Consider the following 27,704-nt stretch of genomic DNA (forward strand, 5'->3'; position numbering starts at 1 on the left):
GGATCACGCGCAGTCGATCTGCGTCGGTCATTCGTTGGAAAACTTCGCAACTTATGATCGAATGCCTGTCCCTTGCGCAGGCAGGGCATGGGGGAAACAATTTTTGTTTGCTCTCGGGTTGTTGAAATCCAGTCTTCGGCGGGTCGTTTCGTCCTTGGGTTTCACTATTCTCTCCTTGTCGTTCAACGGGATCGGGTTGGGTCACGGCGGCATGGCAGAAGCTTCTGTTCGCCGTTCGCTCTCTCTCTTTCCTTTTGCCTAGGCTTCTCGCTGAGTCCGGTGTAAAGCGTTACTTTGCTTACCGAACGCGCCACTCCAAACATGAACTCGCTGAAGCTCGCCAAATTTGCGGCTGTCTTGGTTCCCGTGAGATGGTTGCCCCACGACAACCGCACATGTGCTGGCAGCTTTTCTACTAGTTCCATTAATAACACCGGGTTTTCTAGGTGGCTCCTTTGCCCAGCTGCGATCAAATGATCGCTGAAACTGCGCACCGCAAGCGCAAAGTCGCACAGCGTTTCTAGGCGCTCTGCGGATGGTGCCGGCACTTTCCTAATCTTTTCCAACAATGCTTGAATCAGGATCTCCGGCCTCCCGAACAGCATTTCAAGAGTGTCTAGCACTCTGGGCAGCGCTTCTGGCAAGATTAGGCTTCCAGCTACCGCGTCATACGCAGCGCCCTTGAGGCAATTTCGCAGGCGGATCATATTTTCTCTTGCCGAATATGCACCGGCGATCGTTGTCTGCATGTAGGTCGCGATAAAGAGCGGCCAATCTGCCGGATTGCCGTCGAAGGTCGGCAATTCTCGGCCCATGGCCTTTCGTGCCTCTTTTTCGGCCGGTGTAGGGCATCGCTCTCCTCGTTGAAGCATGTGGTCGGGTACCGGCAAGTTGCCGAATAATGAGGTTAGGTTCGGCACCGGCACGTGCTCTTTTTCATTTGTCTCGCTCCATACCTCGGGCGCCATCATCCTGCGCATTCGGTCGATCTCCTCAGTGACCGGGGATCGTAGCGCAATGACGGGCTCCTTCGCAGCGGGACGGGAGCGGGAACGGGAGCAGGAACGGGAGCGGGAACGGGAGCGGGAACAATTACATTTTCGAGCTGTTTGCGCAGCTCGGCATTCTCTGCTTCTAGTTGCTTCACCAACTCACGATCAAGGACGATCACGGCCTTTTCACTAGAGTCTTCTTCCTTCTTAGAACTCTTCGGCGGCATTCTCACACTAACGCACAAAACCTATTCACGTGCAAATGTCTTCACACACAAATCTGTTCACGCGCAAATCTTCTTCACACACAAATCTTCTTCACTCTTTATCCTGGTCACGGCACCAAATGTTGGGTACGGGATTGCGTTGGGTCGAAATGATTGGGGAACTGAATAAAAACGAGCGGGTCACTTTCCTACGTTGTGTATTTTTTATAAGAGAGCTACTTAACAACTAAACAGCACGCGCTTTTATAGGCTAAGGGATTAGTTAGATTACGGATCATTAGTTCATTAGTTCATTTCGGAGCGCTCCGTGAGTGGCCCTCGTGGCTCCTGTTCTCTCGCTCTACCGCGCGGTCCTTCGGGATCACTTTCTATCTTAGTATCTAACACTGGCATTTGGGCGCGCTTGTTTATTACTGCAAATTGATAAACAACCACAACCAACCTGTCCTCCGAGGTTCCAACCATAAATAGCCTCAGCAAACAGGCCAATTTGTTTTGCTACTTGTCAAAACCAGAAAAACAATACCGAGGAAGCTATCCCGGAACCGCAAAAGCATGGTAATTGATAAAATACCCCGATCCACTCCACCCGGCGAGCCGAGCCGAGTGCTTTTAATAGGAATTAAATTTTCATCTTCCGCGCCACCTGCGCCACGTCCGGCGGAAAGGAACCGCAAACTTCATAAAAAAAGCAAAAATAAAACCATTGCAAAAAACGGAGCTACGGACTCGGTGGCCGTTCGCTGTTTGTCCCTCATAAAAATTCATTGACACTTTTGGGTCCGCCTCGAGAAGTAAGCCAAACGAACCGCAAATCGTGTCACGGTTCCAAATATTCACGGGTCAATGGGGACGAAAAAAAAAACGGCGAGCCCCTTGAGCTCGTAGCTTGAGAAATCAATTGAAACAGAAGGAGCAGATGCAAAAGGTTTTGTGGGACAAAAAAAAGGGTCGACTTGGTAGCGTGGTACCCAACACACGGCAGGATGTATCTAAGCCATACCTTTCGAGTTACCCCGGACACGGCCCCGATTCTCGGGTTCTTGTGAATTATGTTTCTCGTAGCTTTCGGTCCGTAAACCATGCGGGCGGGTCGGCAAAATAAAGAAAGTGTAAAATGGCTGCCCGAGACATGGGCAAATCATTAAATAACAACCGCATCCGCTGGTGCGGAGTCGAGCATAATTTCTTCGGTTCTTAAGCTTTTCGTCGTTTTTCCTTTCTCCATTCGCAGTCGCTTGCAGCACCGTCACCGTTACGAAATGCCAAGCCGCCCTCCGGACGCTGCAGGCATTTCCCTTTTTCCGGCCCACCTGTCTGTGCAAGGAACCGGGCATCGATCCGGACTGTAATTACTTTCGGGACTTCCTGTTCGATCATCCTTGCGGTTTCGTGTCGAAGAAAGGTAAGTAATCAGTAGCCGCAGATCGCGCCCGACGTTAAACAGCGCCGCAATGGGCGGAAAGTGGGCTCTGGGCCGTTAAGCTGGCTTTTGATGAGCCGAATATGTCGCGCAGTTGCTTCTGCCTAGATCCTCTTTATTCTACATTTCAGCATTATTCTGTTCTGTCAATATTCACCCCCGGTTAGCGACTCCGGCTTAGCCGATAGCAATATGATCGAACTGGATGCATTGCATATGATTTGTTTCAAAACAAGGACTCTATGTGGCGTCAGATATAACGTTTTTTAAGTTCAATTTAAATTCCCTCGTTAAGAGTACTACTCGAAAACTGTTCAACTTGTTCGAGGTATACCACATCTGATGCAGTTTAATCATCCGTCGTTATTAAACAGGTGTTACCAGCATAAAGAGTGTCTCACTAATCGAATGAAACGCCACTCTCTTCTACAAAGCGTTTGCGAAAACATCTACATCTGTCCCTTGATGCTTGATGGCAATCGACTCGAGAGTGCATCGCTGTTCTTGAGAGGCATTGCAATTCTTGCTAACTTTCTAGTGAGCACAACTCGCTATTTTCGAGCACCGGATCGGATCGCACACAGAGTGCACCATAGTGAACACTGTTGCATCATGGTGCGTAGGTTACGGGCGTGCGTAAGAAATATCCTGCCAAGTTGTCAAGCGCCAAATCTCAGAGACCTCCGAGTCGACTTGCACTAACCCAGCCACTTGCTCCAACACGGCCAACCTGTTTGTGCTCGTCTGAAAGCTTTTACTGAGCAGAGACGAACTTATGATTCATGAATTCGAAAGTTCTAATTATGATGCCATCGTAACTCGCGCACTGGCTCGCGAAACGCGTCATCAACTCTAAAAGCAAGTGTTGTGAACCACATTAGCCCAGAAGTGGCGCTCCGTTCAAAAGCTTATTATGAATTTTTAAACATTCACTCCAGCGAAGCCTCCAACGAGAAGCACTTTTGTTTCTTCACTCACGTTGGTTGGGTTGCTCTAAAGCTAGGGTGCTCAGAACTTGAGCCTAGAATACCGTCTAAGGATCAATGGGTTTTTTTTTTTTCATTGCCTCCGCTTCAACTACAATGGTGCAGCGGCAAAAAACCTTCACAAAGCCGTGTTCTGTGTTTTCCAAGGGTTCGCTCCCGGAAGGGGTGGAAAAGCTTAATCATTACAGTAGGTTTATCTTGTTTCAAGAAGCTCGAACCCAGGTTTTCACGATTTCCGCTGATGGTACGGGTGAGCTGAACGATAAGTGCGGATAAGAACGGAAATAAGTCCATAGAACTCACAAGCGGAACAAGGATTACGCTCCCTGGGCAAGATATTCACGAGCGCTGATCCCTTTGATGTACAAAACAGAAATACTATCATACAACGCGGTGTAAAGTTATGGCTGCTGTCCGAAGAACTTCAGTTTGTTTTAGATTACTATGGTCCTAGAGAACACTGGTTTGTTGATTAAAGTATATGAATATTTAGATTTACAAATTGTAAGGCAGGATATATAAAAACCTTAAAAAAAAGGGTTCACCTGTTGGAATTCCTTCTTTACTTCAATTCGGAAAGAAGGCAGCTTCGGCCCTCCGAAGGAATGAGACCCGCAAAACACAAGGAATGGATTGGAACAGCGAATTTTATTTATGGGCCACAAAAGTTCAACCGTTGGCGGAAAGGATGAAAACCTTTTCCGCCAGGTCTTCGCGAAAGATGACTGACGAGTTGACTGAACATGACAGCACATTATTCTGCGAGAGCAACCAACGTCCCCCAAGGTACCGCGGTACCCGATTTGCGAGGAAAAACAAAGGAAGCAAAAGCACAGTACACCGGGATCGTCATACTTACGCCAGCAGCAAATCCGTTTCTGTCAGCTTTACAGTTGGCCCTTTTTCGAGGAGCTCAGCGATGCCCCATGCAATCCTAGGGCGTCTTGGGTTAGAATCGATCTGCGAATGGAATTACACCGCAAAGTTTACAAGGATCCATCTATCAACTGGTGTTCGTACCGAGCGCACTGGGGAGCGCACTCACACGGAGCCCGGAGACGTGGAACTTCACTCCCCGGTGCAGTCTCCAGTCGATACAACGATTGTGACATTTCCGACTCTCGGCGCACTCGTCGTTTTCCAAAAGCAGACTGTAATCTCCAGAACACTGCCGTGCACGGTGGAAGGTAGACACGTCAAAGCGCCGAAACATGATGTTTAACAACGATATTTGACCAACGATTCGAACTGGTAACTGTGAAAATATTCCAACACGAGACTCTCGATTCCGATCCAGACGTTGTACGTCTGGGAAAGCTCTAGTCGATACCGGGATGTCCAAATTCGATTCAACTTGTCACATTTGGGAACATTGAACACTTTGCAAGCAGCATGGCACGGTACCGGTGCCGTGTAAAGAAACTAGTTGCTTGCATGTCTATTGACATGCTCTTCTCGTGTGTAGCTCGTTGCACTTCTAGCGGTAAGCTTTAAGTTGGACGGAACGAACCGTAACTCCCCTGAACGGTGCTCCGTGTTTTCCTTCCGAGTTTAAATCGCTTCCATCATCCTTGAAATCCTTTGACAAAGTGCACAGCACGTGCACAGTCATCGTCGAAAAAATGATCGAAATTGGCTTACGACTGGAATCTGGTGCTTACGAAATATGTTGCAAAATTGCATTCTGATGCGTCAATTACGATCGATTTGGTTTGATTGGTAAATACTCGTCCGACCGAAGCAACTTTCAAAATTCAGTTTCGTCTACTCATCTTAAATGCGTAAATGGCAAGGAAATTTTAACTTAATCCGATCAAATGACGCTGCCGTGTTATCTATCAATCGTGGAAGACGTTTAAAAATTAGCCCAACAAAAAAGTTTCGTAAAAGTTACGGAAAGATTTATTGATGCACTAGAAAATCAACGAAGAATGTGCACGGGCACCATATCAATTATGTGTTCTTTTCGAAATTGAATGGTTTCATATTTCATGCCATTAGCTAAAAGCAACATAAATAATGCCTAACTATTCAGTAAAAATATTCCTGTGAAATGCTGCACCATTTCCAGGCCCTAGCTGTACGTGTGAGTTCTTCTCGCGCAGTTTCCTTACCACACAGGACCTACCACAAAAAAAAAATCACAACCAGCCCGGGCGTGGTGTGTTGGGAAGAATTTAAATAATGCCTTTTTCTGTTCGTCAATTTATTGGACCCTCGTGCGTGGTTTCGTGCCACGGAAGCTTTACTTCGCTCCGACTACGCTATCGACACATTCGGCCGGAAACGAGATTCAAATCACGTCCGACCTGAACCTGGTGACCTACCGGTACCGACGTTGGGCGACGACGAGCCCCGCAAAACTGGTCGTTGCGCCTTTGCGTTGCGGCGGTTTCCTGTGATAATTCCGGAAGGATTTCGGCAACGTTGCCATTCAACGACCACGCGAATCGCATCCAAACCGAAAAGTGTGCTTCAGAAATGTGCATATGTTAGACTCACCAGAATGTGGGTTTTGTGAGCGGAAAAAGGAAATAATTAACGAAACATGGCGCCGAATGAACGAGCCAAGTGTTAAAATGTCGTGGCTCGCGATGCTCCTACGGGTCCACCCTCACACACACACAAGCGTGCGAAACGATTCGCGCTGTGGTCCTGGCACAATGTGTGAATGAGCAGTGTTTATTGCACTTGCTTTGCACTCACCATTCCAACGGGACTCGCGGGACTAAGAAGCGTTAGTGTCAAAAGAAACGTGACGAGATTCGATACACTTCCTCGACTGTAAGCCGCTGGACTGTACTGGAGCACGCGGTCGCTGTCGAAGGGCCCTGCCCTTGGCCGATGCTTAGCACAAGACCACACGTACCGGACGTTTGTTAAGAGCAGCGCAAAAGCTTTTATTGCATGCGCTTCAATCGTGCTTCGTCTGCGCGCGAGTGTCCACGTTGGACTTCAAGAATGGCATTTTATGGCAGAATTTTTTGCACCGCACGACCACGACCCCGATCCGGTGGCCTCTTGCCTGTTAGTTCTCGCACGGGAGTTCTCGATTTCAATTTATTGCGATCGACTTAAAGCTCACATATTTCAAACAATTTGTTTTTGGTGCACCGCGGTTCGTACCGTGGCCTAGGGTAGCTTGTGTTTCTCACTCTATTGCATTATTCATGCGGGAAAAGTATATTGGTAGGATGTGTTAGATGTATTAGTGTAAACAAAACTATTTTATATAGCACTAGCTGTTCCCCGAGTGCGTCATCATACCTCATTTCATTCTCATGTCTTGATGATCCGGTGTTTCAGAGGATCCGACTTCCTGGTGACGCATTCGTTCCGCTTTCTTTCTCGTTTCCCGTTGGATGCATGGCAAAACTCGCACCAGCACCAAGATTTGGATCAAATTTCTTTAAAATTATCCGAGCTTTGCTGAAATTTATATACAATGTGTATGGAAACCCCCCTTTGTAAAGTGAGGAGGGATTTCAAACGTTCACCAGAACATTTTTCCTTCCCGAAAACTCCCACCTGCAGAATTTGATTCGATTTGCTCGAAACCACCCCGAGAAGGGGGTTTTAAGAGGGCCGCATTGTCCTGTACTCATTGTCCGGTTTCACAAGACTACGCTGTGCTAAATTTCACCTGGATTGATTCAGTAGTTGTGGAAAAAAGCGGAACTAACGATGACCAAACAATTTAAAAAAAAATGCGAAAAAATTCGAAACTTGAAAAATTTGAAATTTTACTAGGAGCAGGAGCGACTGGTAGACATAAGTGACTTGCATGCAATATTGCAAGCAACATTTGGTTTTCACGCAATATTCCATAAAACTAAAATTACCGCTTCGTAGTCAAGTACTTTTGGAGTAGACAAAAATAACCGTTGAACCAAAATACATAAAAAAAAACAAAAGTTATAGAAATAATTTCCTCTTAACAGTTCCAAGGTTTAAACATGTAATTAAGGTAAATATTGACCTTAGAAGCGGATGCGGTCAGTGTCTTACTGATTTACTGTTTATGTTTCGTTTAACCGCGCACGCTCACCAGGTTTTCCTAACCTTTCTCATTCTTGACTCCAGTCATGTACTCTACTAGACTAGGACAGTTTAATCCGGCAAATTTTATGTGCAGTCCATTTAATCAAGTGTAGCTCTTTGACTTCAATGAAGTCTTGTCTGTGTTCCGGCTCCGGATTCGGTTGTATGGCTTCGTAATAAGTTAGCTTAGGTCTAGTCGATTTAGCCTTGTCAAACAAATGAATTAATAATAACTTAAAACGTGCGAGTCCAATTAAAATCTGGAAAATGTATTAATATGTAATACAAATTTCGCAGAATGATAATATTTAGTAAAGCATACGCACCACAACATTATAGTCCATTTCCACTCACAACAGCATACGCGTTCCGGTTCTATTGTGCCTCAAAGATTGCTGCACACAATAATTGTGCGCGAAAACTAGAGCACAGAGCAAGGCATTCAATCGTTGTACATCGCTGCTGTCATTGTCCTTGTTGTTGTAGAACCACGAGCACTTCTGTTGCTCTGATTGTCAACCAAATCGTTCGTGGAGAAAGATTGACTTTTGAGTCCCTGACTTCCGAAAGCGATCATGGGAAGGTGGCCTCTGTTTACCCCGGAAAACCCCGGGCTGCATTTATCCATATTCTGCCATCTGTCTAATGTTATGCCGCATCTCGGTGCACACGAAGAATATGTGTGCCTTCGGGTAGGCTGCCCTCGCGGATCCATTGTAACCTGGGCGCTCAACATCGCGATGGCTGCCACACCCGACCGCCCCGGGCCGTGGTTGGCAGTGAGACCCGCGGGTGATGGCGACTAGTGAACAGATTGCATAGTAAATTACTTCAAGCAGAAATTTATTGCAAATAACAGCTGCATCGGGAAGTGGCATGCCGAGCCGCAAAATGGCGGAAGAAAAACGGGAAAACAGAACGAAAGAAAGCGAACCCCGTACTGGGGATCGCCAGGATTCTTCAGGTGGGCTGCGCAATCCGTGGCCAATTCTTTTGTTTGCAGCCCCCGGTTGCCGTTTGCTGGTTGTCGGGCTGGAATCACAAACGAAAGCCGGAAGTGCATTTTTCGATCCCTGCCACACGCCGTCGCCGGCCTGCGGGTCGTCGTTATGAACCAAACACAATGCGAGGCTTCCGGTTTGCGGACCTGCGCCATTTGGATTGTAAATGCGGAACTGGAGGGTTTATTGTTCGAAAATAATCGGAACAGAGGCACCGAACGAAAACATCGTCCAGATTCTAAGCCACGTGGATGCGTTTTTTTTTCTCGCTTTCCAAGCTACCACAAAAGGAAGCCAACCCGACGGCGGTCACTATCTGCGCACCGGAACCAGGTGGGGGTTGAGGCTTGCAGAATAAATACCTTGGTGAATCGAGTAAATATGGCAGAATACCTGGACAAACATTCCACGTGAGGGCTGGAACGAATTACGGCGAACGGGTTATTTTACCGGACACAGGATTCGCGCTAGACGCTACGCTGCGTTCGTAATGCTGGAGCATTTCGACAAGTACTACGTGTGCCAAATGAAATATGGAATTGCTCCAAAGCTGAAAATTAATTTTGAAGCACTACGATTACAGTGTGGCAATAATGAAAATAAAGATACTACTGAGAATCGTAATAATTTTCAATTTTAAATTCCCTTGAAATCAACATCTGAATCGGTTGAAAACCCTTTTAATTAAGCTGGCTTAATGGCTTACAAATAATTTTACACGCAACAATACAAAAAGGACGAAGCTTATCAGAACTACTGCGCTATCTATAATGCATACATAAATAATTGTTTGAATCTTTAAAGGTCCATAAAACAGGTTTTGGTTTCATAGATTATCGTGTAAGAGAGAAGGATAGTGTGTTTTGAAAAGAATTTCTTGACGATAACGAAACAAAAATGTATAAAACTCTATGTGCTGGTATTAAAAGTCTTGCACTAGAATATGCATGATTAGAAGAAAATGTTCCGACGAACGTACGCGACACAGAAGCGAGGCAAACATACTAACGAGTATTTCTAGTGCCCGCTCCTGGATGCATTTTTTTCTGCTATTTGCTCAAGAATGTCACTACAAAGACGCGCAGGTTATATGTGGCATACGCCGAACGTCTGGCCACAACAGAAGGCGTTTTATCTTCGTAAGCCATGCCAAGCGAGTGTGTGGACTCTGTTGCTACTTTAAGTGCATTGTGTATCTTGTGGTTGCCCCTCCCCCGTGTGTGTGTCTGGGGTTCGCAACTGGACTCGAGACGTGCTGCATGTCGAAGATCGTCTTGTTGGCATTATTGAACGATGCTCGATCGTTCCCTCCCGGTCGCCGATGCCCCAGTGGCCGATTGGCGCCATCCTTTGCCAGTGGCATCGACGTTCAACGAGCTTCAAGTGGGGGGAGTCACGGAGCACAATACAAACTGCCAAACATCGCTTTAATGTCGATAGGAATTCCCCAACCGGACCGATCGACCGTGGTCGTGGTCGAGAAGGCAGTCGGCTGCATTGGCGGCCGCATTGGTAAGATTGAAGATGGCTGGCAACCTAACTAGACACACTCGTTCCCCAAAAGGCACTAGACGGCTAGATCGATTGTTTAAACTCGTAAAACGCAACCAACTCCCGGCGGCTTCCCGGCGATACCGAAAACATGTGTCTAGCGCCGACCAGCCGGCAAACATTATGCAAATCACGTGTTCAGTTTCTCCGCCGGGTGGAGCGTCCTGGCTGGCCGCCACCATCGGGATGGCGATACGTTTGGGAGGATTCCTGACGGCATGTGTTGCCTTCCGGCGCAAGGTGTTGTGACGTGGTATTAATGAATTTCTTATGAAGCCGAAGCGCAAACGCCCGGACAACGTTTGTTTGCGTCTTGGCCGTTCTTGAAGCAGATTGGAAGCTTGATTTAGTCATTATTTTTGAGATAGTTCTTGGTGACCTCACTAACTATATCATTTTTCTTTCTCTCTTTCTCTCTCTCTCTCTCTCTTTCTCGCTTATCTGGTTCTCTTTCTCTCGTGTTGTTTTCTTGCTTCTCTCGTTCCAGAAAAAGACCCGTACCCGGTGGATGCACTGCCCACGTGCAACCATGCACTGTCTGTGTGCCAGCAGGAGCGAAAGTGTATTAAACTATTTGAAGACTTTAAGCTTCACTGCAAAGTGCGGGAAAACAAGTGCCGCATGGAAGATAGGTATGCTTTGGTTGCCCGCGGTTTTGAGAGCTAGCTGAAGTAATTCGAACAAAAATGCATGCGCAAATGCGGGAGAAACAATGGCCATACGGTGCGAAAAATAGGATTTGTCTGTAAGATAAATGTAGGAATCCTTAAAAGAAGCAGAAGAACGTAAAGAAAATATACTCCTATGGGTCAAATTTATGTTCTAAAAAGCCATCTCAATAAATAATTTATTCAAAATACATATTTTAACAAATTTTACCCAACCAATCATTGTCACCAATACAAAGACCCAACAATGTTCACCGCAGGGCTTACAATTTTCAAGTTCGTAAAAGTTACGTTTTATCATAAACATTTGTTGAAACTGAAATTTGTTTGATCAACGTTATTTGTTAAAAACACCATCTAGCATTATATGATTTTACTAACGAACCCGTAAGGACAAACATTTGTTTCAATTTGTTTAAGGAATAGATTGATTGAAAAGTCTAACGAGTTTGAAGTTTTCATGTCATGTTGCCAAACGGATATTATAAATAGTGTGCTTATAAATGAAAAAAAACACAGACAGATAAAGCAAACTTGTTGAACAGTACTCGAGTGAACGACACAAGTACAGTTTAAGCATTAAACGATGAAAATCCACTTCCGATGCTTCGGTAAAAGGGTTTGATTATGCACCTGCAACACAGCTCGATCTTTGAGATGCTGCGATTATTTGGAGCGATTCTTTTACAATTGGACAAATCATGTTGAGAACACCAGTCTGCCCACTGTTTCTCTTGCAACGAAATTTCTCGCGGAAAAGCTTTCTGAAGTGATTAGTTAATAGATGAGTGTAAGGAAGCGCACGCCGAGGGACAAAGTGCACACAAGCAGTGCGCGCGACAAACGAAAGGACGCCTTGAACCGAGGGCGATCACTGATAACGCCGGGGTGACAGCCGGGAACGTTGTGCGGAACACCGAGAAACGCGAGTCGCAAGGCGCAATCACTCAACCATGTTTCTCAATTACACCATTCAACAGGGATTTATGCTACGAAGCGTGGACTAATCTGAGATTATCACCGATGTTCGGCTGCATCTGCCCGAATAATCACATGAAGCGTAGATGTGATAAAATATTTAGCGTTGTTAACCATAATCCGTGCGTCGGTAAGTTTCCACCAAAACCCGTTCCAAAGCATTCCGCGTAGCGTTTCCGTGGTCCGATCGTCCCAAGCTGTCCCCGAGACCGCCGACCAGTGCACTGCCAACTTTCAGCGTAACTCAAACTCTGGCCGCTGGCTGACAGGGTGTTTTCATTGCCCGGGATCCAACACCTTGCCGTTAAATGTAGTGTGCCAATCCTGGGTGCCCCGGGCACGAAAGTTTGCAGTGAACTCGCTGACTTCGAACAGTTTGGGATGATTTGTCTTTTCCTTTTCATAGTTTTCCAGAGTGCAATTTCTAGTTTTGCTTTCCCGGTTCTACACGCTTCTCTTCATCCGTCGCTCGCCATTCCAATTTTATGTGTTTTTCTTCCACTTCCTTTGCGAACTTTTCATTTCCAAACAGGCGACAGCGAGCAAATCCATTCCGTGCGAACTGTTTCCCAACACTTTCTTCCCGCGCTGCACTAGTTTTCTGTTATGCTTCGCCGGAAGACCATGTTTCGACACACATTTTCCCTCCACGGTACGACTGTTTCAGTCGTGTCCCGGTTTGCTACCGGTTCCATTTTTTTCCCTTTTTCGAAAAGTTTCTTCTCTCCCTAATATTTACGAGATTTCTTTAACACTTCTCAGCTAAACTGTTCTTTATTTCACCACGGATTCGTTTCGTTTGTGTTTGATTTTGTACTTTGCGTTTTTCTCGCCTCGTTGGAGCTCCGTTTGTCGACTTTGGCAATGAAAAATCACCTTCCGGTTTGTGTGTGTGTTTTTTCTTTCCGAAATAAACCCGTTTTGGTTTCGCTAACTTTCTGTAGCCGGTTGCACTTTTTGTCTAGTTTTGATCGTTTGCTCCGGCCGTACTTTCAATTCAACTCTGCGGCAGCTTAACGCCGCATTCCCGTAGGCATCTATTATTTTCCTCCAGGTTATGATTCTCTTTTCATTCATCCCTTCTGCCTTTTCTGCAAAACTCACCTCATTTCTCACGCTTTCACGCTTTCGCTTTTCAGTTCAGTTTAAGCATTCGACTCTCATTCGACGGCAGGGGAAAACTGTTCTCCTTCGGTCGCCCTCTACCCGCTCGAAGGGCCGATTGGTGGGGCGCGAAATGAAAAGAAAAAAAAACGAAAGCTCTAGTTAACACCATAACACGCCCTCCGTTCCTTAATATTTTAAACAACCAACACCGTTTTGTGTTGAATGTTCCTGCTTTTGGATTTCTTTTTTCATTAAAAAATGAAATCCCTTCAACCAGCCCGAGCCCGAAGGGTCTACACATACACACGCGTAGGCTGTGGGAACGTGTCTCACGGATTACGAACCGCTGCCAACTCTCATCCATCATGTTCACGCTTCCTCCCAATGTTGGTGGGGCAAAAATCGTTTCGGAATCGTGTGTACGGATTAACCACGCGTTACACAAATGGAAAGCAGCTGTGGTTGTGTCGTGTTTTACCGCGAAACCCTGTTTAAGTTGTGGTTTTCTGCAGAAAAGGACCAAATTATGTTTGCACAATGCAGAAATGTTTCGATGCATCTGCGAGATGCCGGCCAACCTGAATGGATTGTGTTTTACCACAAAACAAACTCGAAAGACAACAGCTATAAGCAACTTACAGTGCTGTACTGCGGTTACAACAGATTTAAGCACGTACGGTAGAAGATTTTTTATTCATTAAACCATCAGTCAGTGCTGCTTTTTAGTGTTGTTGTGTTGATGTTGTTTTATTTTTCCCCTAGTGAGTTAGTTTTTTATCTTTCTAGCATTTTATTTATACGGTTGTAAATTACATTGTACGTAGCATTTCAAAAGCCACCTTTCTTTTTAGTAATGTTTATGTTTGATTACACATGCATTTTTGCACATTACTTTGAGCTTACTGAACTTGAACTTGAGCTTGTCAAACTTTGACTGTAAGAAGAGCGTGTTCAGCCACTGAACTGTTGAGTGTCCTGTGTGTTTGTGTTGGATGATCCGAGTGTGAATGCGATGAAAATAGTGCGTCTAAACAACCATAAGTCGTACAAGCAGACCTTCGTAAAAGCAACCTATTAAATATACGTAAACTCTGGAGTTCCGACCAATTCCAAAGCAGCCCCTTTTGATCTCGTCCTGTTACGCTGTTCCTGTAGTGCTCTCGGTGTTATCATATTTCATTCGTTTCTGCAGATTGAAGAAACGCTGTCTTAAATTTAAAAGAAAAACTACAATCCTGCGCCGAGAGGGCTTCCTGAAATCCTAAGAAGGGGCACCGGTCGTGTTTTGTTGACCCGTCAAGTTGAATATGTCCACTTGTACACGGTATCTAATTAGAAGAAGTCTCCCGAGTGCCGGGTTTACGCGGACAGCAGACTAGAGGACGTGTCGCGACAGCCCATGTCTGGCTCCTGGGCAATTAGTCCTATTCAATCAAGCACCCCATTGCAGGTCGGAAGTGTCCGTTTCTTTTTTTTTTTGCTATCGCTCTGCTTGTAGAACGTCGCGGCTCTTCGAAGCCCCGTGCTCACCACTCTGACTTGCAGCTTGTTACCGTTTCGCTCGCACTTCAAAACGGGCTGGTAATCTATCCTAACCAAAGAAACGCAACGCTTTGAAAAATACGCTTTGTTTGAAGAAGAGCCTGACAAGCGTTACAGGTAATTAAGTTTTGTCTCGGCCACAACATTCGATCCTGGTACAGACCTACGGTGGGCGCAATAATAACCTCAAAGTACCCAAAAAAGAGATTAATTTCAGACGTCAGACGTCTTGTTTGTTGTGCTACTGTAACATGGAGCAGACGCGTAAGATTTATTCCGCTTCCCAGAATGCACTGTTCCCAGCCATAGTGATTGAGTTTCACTGCGCTGTCCCGGACAATGGACCGTCTGGTGAGTAGTGTACCGGTGCGCACGTTTTGAGTGGCCACGCACCGAGTCCTGTGTGTGTGTGTGTGTGTCTGTATGTGTCAGTGGTCCCCGCGGGGCCCTATCTCGCGGTGTTCGTGGCATTCGTGAAGGACGCTCTCACGCACGTCCGCGCGCAGGTGAATCAATTACCTTGGAATGTTGCGCCGGCCGGGCCGGGGTCGGGCCGGAGGATGCCAAGCAAGCGGGGCGTGTAAAAAATCTGAAAGCCAACGCAAGTAAAAACAACAACAAAGGGACACCGACGAAGGTTTACGCGTACGCGCGGCGCGCGCGTACCGCGGGCGGAAAGGATAATTGAGTTCCTGGGCTGGGTGGGTTAACATAAAAAACAAGATTTAACGGGTCACGGGAGGGCTCACCGCAAAGGTTACCGTGGCCCCCGGCCAACCGTAAACATCGGGCCGTCGCTTCTCTGAGGAATTTTTGCAGACATCTCGAGGCCCCCACCACCCCCCGGGGCACCTCGGAGGACAATGAAAATTTTAAGCTCCCATATTTCCTTTAGCAACCCGTTAGCGCGGGCCGCGCTCCGCTCGGGGGCTGCCTCGTAAAGCCCTCGTAGGCCCCGCAATAAGTCAGCGAAGCGAGGCACGGAAGGATGGGATCCGGAATCCTCTTAAAACATCACCCCGGAGCCGGTTCTGGTGTGTGGCCCACAGTTGTCGCGCCACGCGTTTCGACTAACAGCAACTAACGCCCCGTACGTGCCGTTATTTTAGACTCACCAAAGTGCTGCCCGACCCCGGCGAGTGCCGTGGCTGCCGTGCGGTGACTCTGGAAGGTCTCTTCAGCCGCGACGACGTTTGATGAGACTAACGAAGAGAGAACGCGCGTGCGAGCTCCACAATAATGGCGCCACAAAGGCACAAAGTAAACAAGACACGATCGGAGAGACGACTGTAGGGGGGGTGGTTCCGGGGTGGGTGGATGGGCTAAAGTTATGGCACAGGGCACCCGGTTTTGGGTTTGTGGTGTGTGGGGCGTCTACCAATCGCCTGGTCTCCGTGATGCGGAGTGTAAAGTAGTACACGATGTGATTGTCCCCGGTACTCACAGCCACTGGCTGACGGGCGAGACCGGAATGGACGACCCGGCTCGGACATGACTAATCGGTTGCTGTTGCTTCACTCGGTGACGAGGTGAAAGCAAGCGTAGGGGCTATTAACGAGATCTGTCCTCCGCACGGCGCACCACCTCGAAGAGGCTGTTCTTGGGGGTGCATCCGACGGATCCTTTGGGACCATAAAACGGGCGCAGCAACTCGAGTGTCTCTTGAGCGGTGCGCACTGAACGAAGAGTGTTATCGAAGTTGCTTAATACGGAGCCGGCTGAATTTGGTGGGTGGGTGGGTATTTAATTTATGCACAGGTCGCAGAGCATAGCTGAGTGGCACTTCAAGGTTTCGTCAACGCAGTGGCACTCTAGTAATACTATTTGGGAACTCGATACTGCCATAAAAACTCAAAGCTGGTATCGTCGGCTAGAAATCGTTAGACAAAAGTGCCGAAACTAGTAAACCAAACAGTCAACATCCAAGCAATAGGGTGGTCCATCTGGTGTTTGGATTCCGAAGATGGGGCGCAAAATGTTGATTGTGGCTGCCGCTGTACGGCACGTAGTGCCTTCCTGTTGAAACGAAATGTCGTCCAAGTTTTCAGCTCGACTCTGACACTCTACATTGATGCATTGACTTCTCTTGCACGACGTGGTTTTCCGAGCCCCAAATACGACAATTCTACTTACCAAGAAAAATCACCGTGTTGGAAATTAAATGAAATAAGCGTGTTAGATTTCGTCAAGTTTCAGTTGAAGACTGTTAGAATCCCAATTTTTTCCCAATTTTCTGCAAGCGTATAGCGTCCCATTTCGTAAATGTCAAAATTTTTACTTCATGTTTATACACACCGGAATGAAATCTGACGTTTTAAAAGTCAGTCGAAAGTAGTTTGCAATCCAAACAATTGATGGATCATCTTATATATTACCAATGAATGCTGCGCTGTTGGCATTCAGGGTATTAAAGATTCCACGAAACACAAAAAAAAACTGAAGCTGAGAAGTTTAAGCAGCGTGTTCGTGTATGAGTACAGAAAGTCTACCAGAAATCAGTGCCTGATAGTGATGCTTAAAAATGGAACGGAACTAAAGCTGTTAGATGCACCCACCTTGAACCTGGAGCCTGCAGGAAAGTCTCCGAAAGTACAGCCTATTATCTGCTCCATTGAAGCACATCTCAAAGCAACAGCATAAATTTGCAGGTGGCAAAAAGATCCACAACTTCACACTTAACATTATTGTATGTGGGTTCTCCGTACCTTGGTACCACTCCCAGCAACATGGCCCGGCCTGGTTATCTTCTGCCACGACTGCCCAACATCAAATAGGCCTCCGCCTCCAAGAACGCCGCCGCTGCAGGAAACATTCAAATTATTGGGCTCGACCTGCGGCAGGCGAGCGGCGTTGGGTCGAATGTCACGGCGATAAAAGTGCAGCTGAAAGAACGCCGACTGCGAAAAGCACAGCGGCGAATGGCTTCAAAAGGATGCGATGGCCTTGCAAGACATCGCGAGCGAGTTCCGAAAAAGACACGGTTCCGCTGCAAGCCAGAAGTCGCCCGACAGTAGTTTCATCGCCATCATTGCATTGCACCGTGGAGCAGTACAAGAAGACGACTCCAGACAACGACCAGGGAACGGGCTATTCGTAGCGTCAGTTTCAGTGTGCTTAGAAGTCCGACAATCGTTCCGAGATCGTTCCCTGCTTGAGGTGGTGGGGAATTATATTTTATTTATGTGCAACAGACCCGTCCTGCACTGGAGGCCCTGAATAGAATCACAGCAAAGCTGACTCAAGGAAGGCCCCGTCGCCGTTGAAGACTGTTTGATGTCAAGCATTGTACTGCCGTCGTAGCGGATGAGCTGCCGTGCCGTGAATCTGATGAAACAATTTATTCAGAAGTGGACACAAGGACTGCCCGGAGCCAACCTGGAAATATGAGCTCACTTTTATTAAAAAGTGGACTTTCATTTAATTTGGCTTTCCGGGCGGTGCCGTTTTGTGTGCTTCAAAAAGTCATTTTGGCTTCCAAAGAATCAGTAATAGGCGCAGTGTACCCCAACCTCCAGGCTACCAAATTCGTCTGTTACATATTACATTTTCCATGTTCCATGTTCTCGAACTGTCCAAACCAGCAACGCTTCGCAAAAGGCAGTTTAATGTGTATTCAAAAACTATCAAGTTCCCCCTTAGACTTGCCCGAAGACAGCTAAAGCAGCAGCTAAACCACAAAATGCACCCCAATCGAACAGCCTCGGAACAATCGAACGGCAACTTCGGTTCAACCGGAAATTAACAAACGAAAATCGAGCTCTCCGTGTTGAAGGTTCCGGGCCGTCCGAAGGAGCTATGGAACAACGTGGACCAACAAGACGCCAACGCTCAAGGGAAGACCGTTTCCCAAGGAGCGCTGAGCATCATCGACCTTTATGCTTCGTCCAGGCAAACACATCAAACTGACGTGATCTATTAAAGTAATTTGTAGCTCCCACAGCTCGCTCATCCAATGGACGGCACGAACCCGAACCATGAGCGAGCCACAAACTTCGGTTTCGCGTGATGTGTATTTTCTGATGCCTTCTCCCAGTGTTCTTCGTGGCGAGTGTTTTTGCACCGCCTTCGTTGCCATGCAGGTTCTCGGAAGGTTGCTGGCAGGTTTATTTAAGACGAGAAGCCACTACACACCGGCCGGGAAGCATAAGATGTGCGGGGTAGCAGAAACATGGGGTCGCCTTTCATATATTCGCCAAAACTCTACACTTACAACATCATCAAGTGCAGTAGGCGCTGGCGTCAAGGTTTCGCTTCGAGGGCAAACTTGTGAGTCAGGCAAGTTGTTTTCTTCCTTGAATCAAAGAACGCCGTTGGGCATAAGAAAGGAAACCTTGGGTAGAAGACTCCAAGAAGGCGTTGGAATCAAAAGCTTAGGCAACAGAGTTTAAAATATCTAATATCCTAAACGTACTGCAACTTTGATAGATAATCCCATCGGTGCAAGGTTTTGTGCCAACTATTGATGAACGGACTGTGGTGTCTTGCGTGGCCCTCAAAGAGCGCAGAGCGCAGAGTGGTCGCAGAAAATTGATAGCAGTCGGCGCCGTTACGGTGTGTTACTTATGGTTGAAGAGACGCGAGTGAATGAGTTATTGTGAGTTGTTGATATGTATCTCGTATCGTGTACCGCCAAAAAATAGCCCAGAATCCACTACGAACAAAAAATCGATTCCTTCGATCCGACCACCACGAAAAAACCGCATACTCGACGGCCAGCGCGAAACTGCACGAAACTAACCATAAATCAATCGAAATCACTTGTGTATGAGTGTGTGTGTGTGTGTGTATCCGTTTTTTTTTTGCACCACTTCCCACGCTCTCAATCTCTCTGTCTTGCAGATGTACTTCCTTCTGCACTCGATATATCATCCGGCACCGCCACCAACTCCATCTATCCGAACTTCTATCCCTCCGACATCATTGAAGATCCCCCGCCGACCAGCACTTACCCCTACTTCCTGTTTCCGTCGCGCAAGTACCCACCGTCCGCGTTCGGGGCCGCCATCTACAGCGCCACCGTGGACTACATTAATCTACCCGATGGCGCTTCCGGCCCCGGTAGCAACAGCTCCGCCGGTGGTTCCGGCTCCGAACAAGATCAATCCTCCTCCTCCTCCTCTTCTTCGTCGTCCTCTTCATCCGTGCATCGGCAGCACCCGGGCACGGAGCACAGCTATCGCACTAGATATGAGCACAATTCTGACACCTTGCACCACACCAAGCACCAAAGTACCACTCACAGTAGCCATAATGCACCGATCGCAAGCGGCGAGCACCACCCGGCACCGCCGCACAATCACAGCCGATCACAGCCGTGGCCCGATCAGCACCAGCACCAGCTGCCGCAGCACCATTACACGGAGAGCCGGTGGGACAGCATGACCGTCCCCGCCGACCTCCAGCAGCTACCGGAGACGGGTGAGGCCTCGTTAGCACTCTTAGCACTCCTTCTCATGCGCGCTCTACTCTCTTTCAGCGGGCCCCTCATCCGAGGCCGGGGCACGGTTCCGAGTTCCGAGTTGATCCTGGCTGTTCCTCCTGAGTGCGCGTCTGCGTCTTGTGTTTGCTTTATGCGCTCTCTCTCTCTTCGCGATTGTTGTTGGCGGAAGTCGCCTCCGGTCCGGTTGGTTCGTGTATTTATTTTTGCCCATCCTTGCCCAAATAGTTGTCAGAAGCGACGGGCAGCAGACGGGCTCAAGTAGCCCACTTGGGGCCCACGTTATCTGATTTTCACTCAAGTTTTCTTTGCTGTTTAATCTACACTCGCGAGAAAGTTGCCTCGTGGGCTGGTTTTGTGTGTTTTGCGTCCACTCACTCGCTCTGGAGCCTCTCAGCCGGAACCCGTCCAAAGTCGAGAACCCATCCAAACTCGTCGTAGGTCCGATTCGATTCGGCTAGTCCGATTGCGTTCTGGGCTGAACTGGACTGGACTGCTCTCGACGGCCAGGATCAACTCGAGCTCGTCTCAATGTGCTGCACTCGGCAAACCTATACGTAATCACCTGCACCTGTGGATGCCAATTTTTGTTTAAGACGCACAATCTCACAACTATATAAGACGCACAGACTAGAACTCTATGTACTGCACCCTTCTGACGCACCCCCCCACACAAACTCCGTCGGACGCACGCATGGCATGGCACCGATCAAATCGAGCACACCATTGCCACGATTTCAGGCATCACGCAACCTTTCATTGTTAAACATTGTTTTACTTTCACAGGGTTCCAGTGTCGTTTCACAGCATAGGCAATGTTGCCCTCGTTTTAGCACCATAAAACTCGCTCCAGCCCATTCAAAAGATTGTCCTTATCGAAAGATATGTCCGTCATCAGAGCGCTAATGCTTCACTTTTTGCTACTGAAGCGTCACAAAGCAATGCACTTTTCGTACTGCATCAACCGCAATGTTTGCAACGCATGACGCGATACTAGAGCATAATTTCCAAAACAATTGCCCTGTTCGGCGCCGTCTCTATCGATGAGGGTCATTTGATTTCTTACAAAGTACCGGGCGTCTCCATCACCATCATCGCATGGAGGCGCCTGGTGCCTGGTGTAATTAGAAACATTACTGCCACTGCCATCCGTTTTGGAACGGCGTGTTGATTTATGGCTCCATTTTGGGCACTGTCCACATAATCACATTCCACTAATGAGTGGTATTTGTGCGTCGACTAAAAGGCCCTGAACAGTGACGGTTAGAACTTCAAATCGAATCGATCCTCGAACGGTGATCCAGATCATATCGCACGTCGATTTCACTTGTCGTACACCGGTAGTAGATAATAAGCCGCTGGGTGTTGGGGTTGCAGGCGCCCGACCCCGTTTTCGTCGGCTAATGAATTGATTACACTTTCTGTCTAAATAATGATACTGCTCCATGCTCGCCCATAACAGGTGTCATTTAGCTCGTGGCGGTGATAAGTAACTGCAACGCCGACAGCGTTATCGCGAGCGCATTTGGCTGCAACCCATCCCTTTGGTCCGGCACGGTGTTATCGCTGCTAAATGATGTTGCGGCTCAATAATTGAAGGGACATTAAAGTGTTGTCACATGATTTAATTATGTAATGCCAATATAATGTCCACCGCTCGTTGGGCTTGGGGCTCGTGTTAGGGCTCATTAAAAAGGGGCGCAGGAAGGACAATATTTCAACGTAATTTACTTTTATTGAATCCGGAACTCCGGAACTCCAGAAGTCAGCTGACAGCGGCATCCAATAAATAACAAGTGCTGTCCTTTTCGTTTTTTTTTTTTTTAATTTTTACCGAACCTTTTCCCAGAGCGAAATAATTATTTTCAACCACCAAATGGTACGTGCCCACCAAGCTGCGACAATGCCGCGGCACTAAATGACCAGCCACACACGGATGCGTCCGCGCGCGCACACACACACACACACACGGGCAGAGGTTAAATTTACACTCCAAAAATGATAACTCACAATAGAGTGCAATTAGTTGATAAATTATTTCCAAATAGCCCCGCGGAGGGTCCGGCGCGTAGTGCAACGCCCCGCACCCCGGGGGGCGTAAATCAAACACCGTCACTAAATTCCGCAACCGTTTGCAAGCGCCACCGGAAGGGTGGCAGAACCAGAAAAAAGGCGCGCTCAAAAGCCACAGCCGTCAGTCGAAGGGTTTCCTTCCATTTTCACGATCGCACCAAGAGAGAGCGAGAGAGAGAGAGAGGGAGAGAAAGTGAACTATACAGCCCGTTCGCCAAACCGCACGACTGTCAACGAAGCCCAGTGACGCTTTTGCAGGAATTGCAGCGATGGGACCGCCCTTTGACCCCGCCATGTGTTCGACGTTTGATGTTCGATGGGGTGGTAGTTTACTCTGCGCAAACCCACTGACCCATGCCCCCGCCCCCTACACTACACGGTCGGAATCAAAAGTCGGAAGCAAAAAATAAACATCCTTCCCACGCGTTGTGGCCATGGCCAAACAATCCGCCACCCCGCACGGTCGATCCTTTCACACAAACAGAGGCGCGCGCGCGTTCAGCACTGCAACCAAGCAAGCGACTATTTTTTGTTTGTTTTAATTTTAGTGTCTCTCCTTCTCTCACACACACACCAATAAAGACTATCGCTCTCCCATGCTGGCCCCCCCTTTCTTTTTCTCTACGCCCAGTCCCGCGGTGCACAACAGAACCGGGGAAAGCTCCACGGCACACACACACGTGCACACGCCCACACACTGACACGCCGTCACCGTCGCCACAATGTCACTCTATTTCTCTCTCTCTCTCTTTCTTTCTTTCTCTTTCTCTCTATCTCATCGCTATCCTCCACCGTCACCACCACCACTGTTGCTCCTACCATTCTTTGCGTCGTTGCAGTGCGGGCAATGGGTGTGGACGATAATTATCACCGGTTGCTGGACCAGAATATGGCGCTGATCGAGACGCCGCTGGTGGCGCCCTCGCACGCCTACTATCCGCAGCACTACAAGGCGGCACTCTATCCGTACAACGTCAGCGCCTACCACCAGCTGCACCAGCGCGGTCCGGTGGCCGGTGGCCACTTCGGTCCCGCCTGGGGCGCCCAGCCGCACCACCAGCACGCCCACCAGCACCACCACCAGCACCCACACGACCTCGGCTGGGGAGGGGCCGGCGCTGGTGCTGGTGGCAGCGGGGTCGAGTTCGGTGCCGGAAGCTATCTGGCCGCTCCGGGAGGGTCCGCTCCGGTCGACAATATTCTTATCAGTTTGAACGGTGACGGCGACGACGGAGACGCGGCCATCGAGCTCGGGGGCACCAGCTACGAGCACACGGTGGACAAACAATGTAGGTACCTTCGACCACCACCCAACCGGACGCCCTTCCTTCGTTTCGTTCCCACCGGTCCCGGTGGCTGGAGTTCATCGGGTGTTGTTGTCCTTCTTCTTCGTCGTTGTTGTTGCTGTTGGCTGCATTGCATTCTTGTCTGTCTGCCTATCCGTCTTCTCCGCCTTCTTCGGTACCGGTGCCTGACTTAATTCTGACGTTTCGATGTTACGATTTTGATGAGTGTGTTCACGATTTGCCTACTTCGATTGTTTCGAGTCTCGCTTTTCGCTGTGCTCTTCTCGCCTGTCGATTTCTTCTGTCGTTATCCAGGCTGGATGTGTCCATAATGGGTCGGTGGTTTCGGATCGGGGTTTTCCCACCAGCCCACCACCGTTCGGTCACTCGCTCTCTCGGACCGGGAAATCCGGGTGTTGTTGTGGTCAATTAATGGGCGGTCATCGACATCATTGTAACGAGGCACCGGTTTTTTTTCGGTTGGAACCGTCCAACCATGCTGAGTCCGCCACTTTCGGGGCTCGGAACCGGATGCTGTGGGTAATGCGTGCGGTTAAAATAAAATCACCCACTTTGGCTCAGGAGCATTACGACCGTAACCCGACCGCAATGTCTATTGTACATCGCGCGCGGGTTGATACCAGACTTGTTTGGGGAAACAACAACAAACCGTTTGCTGCGTACCTCGTACACCTCGTGGCGTCGGATATTTTATTTACTTTTTTCATTGTTATTCTTCTTTTATTTTATTCTGTTTTTTTATGTGCGTCCAGCGTATTGGAATGTAAAATAAGGAGTAATAGTGCGTAGCCTGAAATGCACAAAAGAAGTATGAGTTTTACATTAAAAATTAAGAAGTGGGCTATGAAAGATTTTTTTCCTTTAAAAGAACGGAGTGAGCTGTAAACAATTCCTTCTAACTATCGACTGAATGAACTTCACAATTATGCATCGTGGAAGATGGCAAATGAGGTGGCATTGCGGTATTATCCCGTGCTTCCCCGGCTAACGGGTATTTTACTAAAGTGGCCAAATAATAACGAGAATTGGCGTATTTCCCAAAAACTATTTATTTATTTTTCTAAATACATAAACTCCCCATCAAAGTAGTCACCGGATGCAATAAACTTGTGCCAACGTTTTTTACAGTTTTCGAAACATGTTACAAAGTCTTCTTCCGGTATAGCTTCTTCAATGCGTTTTTCGTTTCGCTTTCTATCTCTTCTACGGATTCAGAACGGTGTCCACGGAGCAACTTTTCGAAATTGGCGAATAGCCAGAAGTCACATTTTGCTAAGTCAGGTGAATATGGTCGTTGCGGAATGATGTGGATCGACTTCTTGCCAATCACCGAACCGATGACGAAAATGAGATGCAAAAACATCAGGTTTTTGGCAGCAATCGACAATACATTTTTCTGAGACCCAAACGGTCACTCCAAATGGTTTCCACTGATCTTTTCAACATTCAAAGTCATCAAGTTCATTGATTGTTTTGACGTGCAGCTCATCAGTTAATGTTGATGGTCGTGCCTCGTTTTAAACGCTTTCCCAACCCTCTTTGATCATATTTTTTATTGTTTTCCATAGAGCTTGCTCACCGAAAGCCTTTTGCATCATTTTCAACCTTTTCGGCAGCAGAAATTTCATTCCGCACACAAAATTTAATGGAACTGCGTTGTTGAACAGTTTCTGAAGCCTTCACTTCTATTGCTATTCAGAACTATTTACAAAAGGACCCATTTCGCAAACACAGATGTCAATGACAGTGTTGCCAGCTTAAAAATAATAGCATTTGTCCCTATCGGAATCACAAACAAGTTCAAAATCAAAATTCTACTTAATTTTTGGTCACAGTGTTAGGTTATGCTTAATGTTGTAACTTTTTGCCCTCTATTGCTGGTCTATTGATAATTATTTTATTCGTTCTCTATTGTTGAAGTCTTGTCGTTGCTGATCCAGTTAGTGCTGACCAGCTTCGTTAGGTATAAGACGAGTAACTGTTCATTCAATCGGCTTGCATGAATTTTTGGAAAGTACCTCAATCGATTAACCGCACACTAAATACGGATTATGCCAACGCAAAGTGTGTAAACTTAAAATTAGGTTTATTTATCAAACAGGAAATTAAAATAAGAAAGGAATATTTCGTAAAAATCACCATGCGAATACCACCAATTGTTAAAAAACTAGATTGAATTATTTACAAGAAAAGGATGTATACGAAACGACAGACTAACCCTGGAAATTTGTCGTAAGGATCTATAAGTCAAAACAAAAAATGTCCGTCGAATGGATGGAAACGGAGATAAAGCCAACGCCCAGCGCTAAAGAACCATCTCTGCGTGACGCATCGGTAGCCGTCGTCAGCCAGCCAAGGCGGAATGCGTGATTCGTTTTCCGGAACGTCCGCTCACTTTAAGACAAGACAAAAAATATTATCATTTCAATCCACGTCACGACGCTTTCTGTTTCATTGATTTATTTTTGTTTTTGTTGTCATTTTTTTTTTTTTTTTTTTTTTCATTTCAACCCCCAAGTGAGTCGAATTTATTTGCAACTGGCTTCGTGTCGGGGGCCTGCCAGAGCCGCGAGCGGATGAATTTATTTCCAACCGTAATTTATTTTCCCGCCCCATCCTCATCTGTGCAATTTATTTCGATCGTCGCCGGCCCGGCTGCCAAACGTGAGCCCCGTGGTCCCGGATGCTGATTCAGTTGCGTTGGAATAATTTTAAATGTTGATATTTTTATTTGATCCGCCCGTGCTCGGTCGTGATATCCTCGAGGCGTGTAACAGAAATGACATTTTACCAGGAACGAGCGGTCTCAGCCTGCGGTTGCCGTGCGAGGCTCGGCGTGCCACCGCCGGATTACCCATTCCTCCCGGGTTAATCCGCCGATGATCTGTTGATTCAGTTTTGAACGAAAACGAGGTGTAAGGCCGTGGAAAAGGGTCCAGCAAAAACGGAAACAATAAACAGAACAAACGTTTCCCGGATAGTGACGATGTGTCGGGTACTGATAATACGGATCGTATCGAGTGACGTCCATAGCTGAAGGCCCATATTCCGGCCCTCAACAGCAAATAGTGATCCACAAAGTGCAGTGCTGGAAGTCGAAGAAGTGGCAGTTATATCGCGGTCTCAGTCTCAGTTGACGAAGTCGTTTCCTCTCGAGTCGCTCGTTTCCCGTTCGATCACTTCGTTGCCGGCCGCACACAAACTACTGTTCCTCATTTTCCATTACGATACATCTGTTTTGTAATTTTCCATGGTGGAAGGTAAGTTCTCTGTTCCCTTGGTTATCTTATCACAAATGATGTTTTGGTTTTGTTCGGTCACACTTTTTTAAATCTCACACGTGATACATGTACACTCAAAGTCGGAAAATGGAAATAGCTAGCGTCTGTTTTTGTTTGTTTTAATAACAGTTTATGTGTACGGTAATCGTTTTAACATTTTGTTAGTTTTTCGTTTCGATGTGGATGATCTGTAATATTTTGGTTTTGTGTTTATTTTGTAATGTTTTTGCTTTTCGGAATCTTTATTTCAACAAACGAAAACATTCACCTAAAAAATGCACTTTTATTGCCTTCAACTAATCAGCTGCATAGAAGCTCTCGGCCAGTGCACATGCAAATGGTTTTGATTAAAGCTATGGTATGATCTAAGGCAAAACATGGCTTTCTGCGCGTAGTTTAGAATTAGCGTATAGTAAATGTACAGGCAAATAAAGGAAGAAGCGATACCGGGCGACGTATCGACTCGGCTTCCATAATTGGAGAAACTGCATTTTAAGACACAATTTTGCAGACAGTTAGTTCATGAAAGCATTGCCGAACCAAATTGCCGAAAATAGTAGTGGTCGTTTACTGTACTTTTAAGTATTTGCAAGCGTAGTAGAGATCCGCTCTTTTTTCTTTTTTTGGCGCTGCAACCGCTGAGCAGTCTTGGCCTGGCACCAGAGACAATGCTAATCTCTGATGCTCTTCTGTAACTTTTAATTTTTTACGGACGGGATTGTTAGCCCCGCGCCAACCCCCCTGTCACGCCGGTATCGGGAATCGAAACCATGGCCAGAGATCCGCTCTAAGGGACGAAAATTCAGTTTCAAACATTTCAAATATGAATTGGAAAAGAAACACGATTCCTAAAAGCACCCATGCTCAAATGTCCTTTTACTCCCAAACGCATACTGAATTGGTTTTTATCCAATCATCCAATGCCGACATTTCACTGAAAATAAAAAAGAGCGTACTTTAGACCTGAGAAGCAGTTCTACGTTGATAGCTCACCCATAATTTTACCATGAACTGAATAGTTGCGCTGCAAGACAACTTTTTTAATTAGCAAACTGTCTTAAGCAACCATCTGTCTCAATTAAGACTAATG

The 27,704-nt window shown here is 47.1% G+C and overlaps 1 protein-coding gene across 1 annotated transcript in view; it reads left to right on the forward strand.

The window, feature by feature from the left end:
* LOC128270475 (uncharacterized) overlaps positions 1–27,704 on the forward strand; it is a 52,628-nt gene that overhangs the window by 18,445 nt on the left and 6,479 nt on the right. Inside the window, exons 3-6 of the mRNA XM_053007878.1 lie at positions 2,454–2,624; positions 10,709–10,853; positions 11,870–11,997; positions 19,356–19,934. Coding sequence (XP_052863838.1) covers positions 2,454–2,624; positions 10,709–10,853; positions 11,870–11,997; positions 19,356–19,934 — 1,023 coding nt within the window. The remainder of the gene's footprint in view (positions 1–2,453; positions 2,625–10,708; positions 10,854–11,869; positions 11,998–19,355; positions 19,935–27,704) is intronic.

This window comes from Anopheles cruzii, chromosome 3, assembly GCF_943734635.1.
Source record: "Anopheles cruzii chromosome 3, idAnoCruzAS_RS32_06, whole genome shotgun sequence".
NCBI classification, from domain to species: Eukaryota; Metazoa; Arthropoda; class Insecta; order Diptera; family Culicidae; genus Anopheles; species Anopheles cruzii.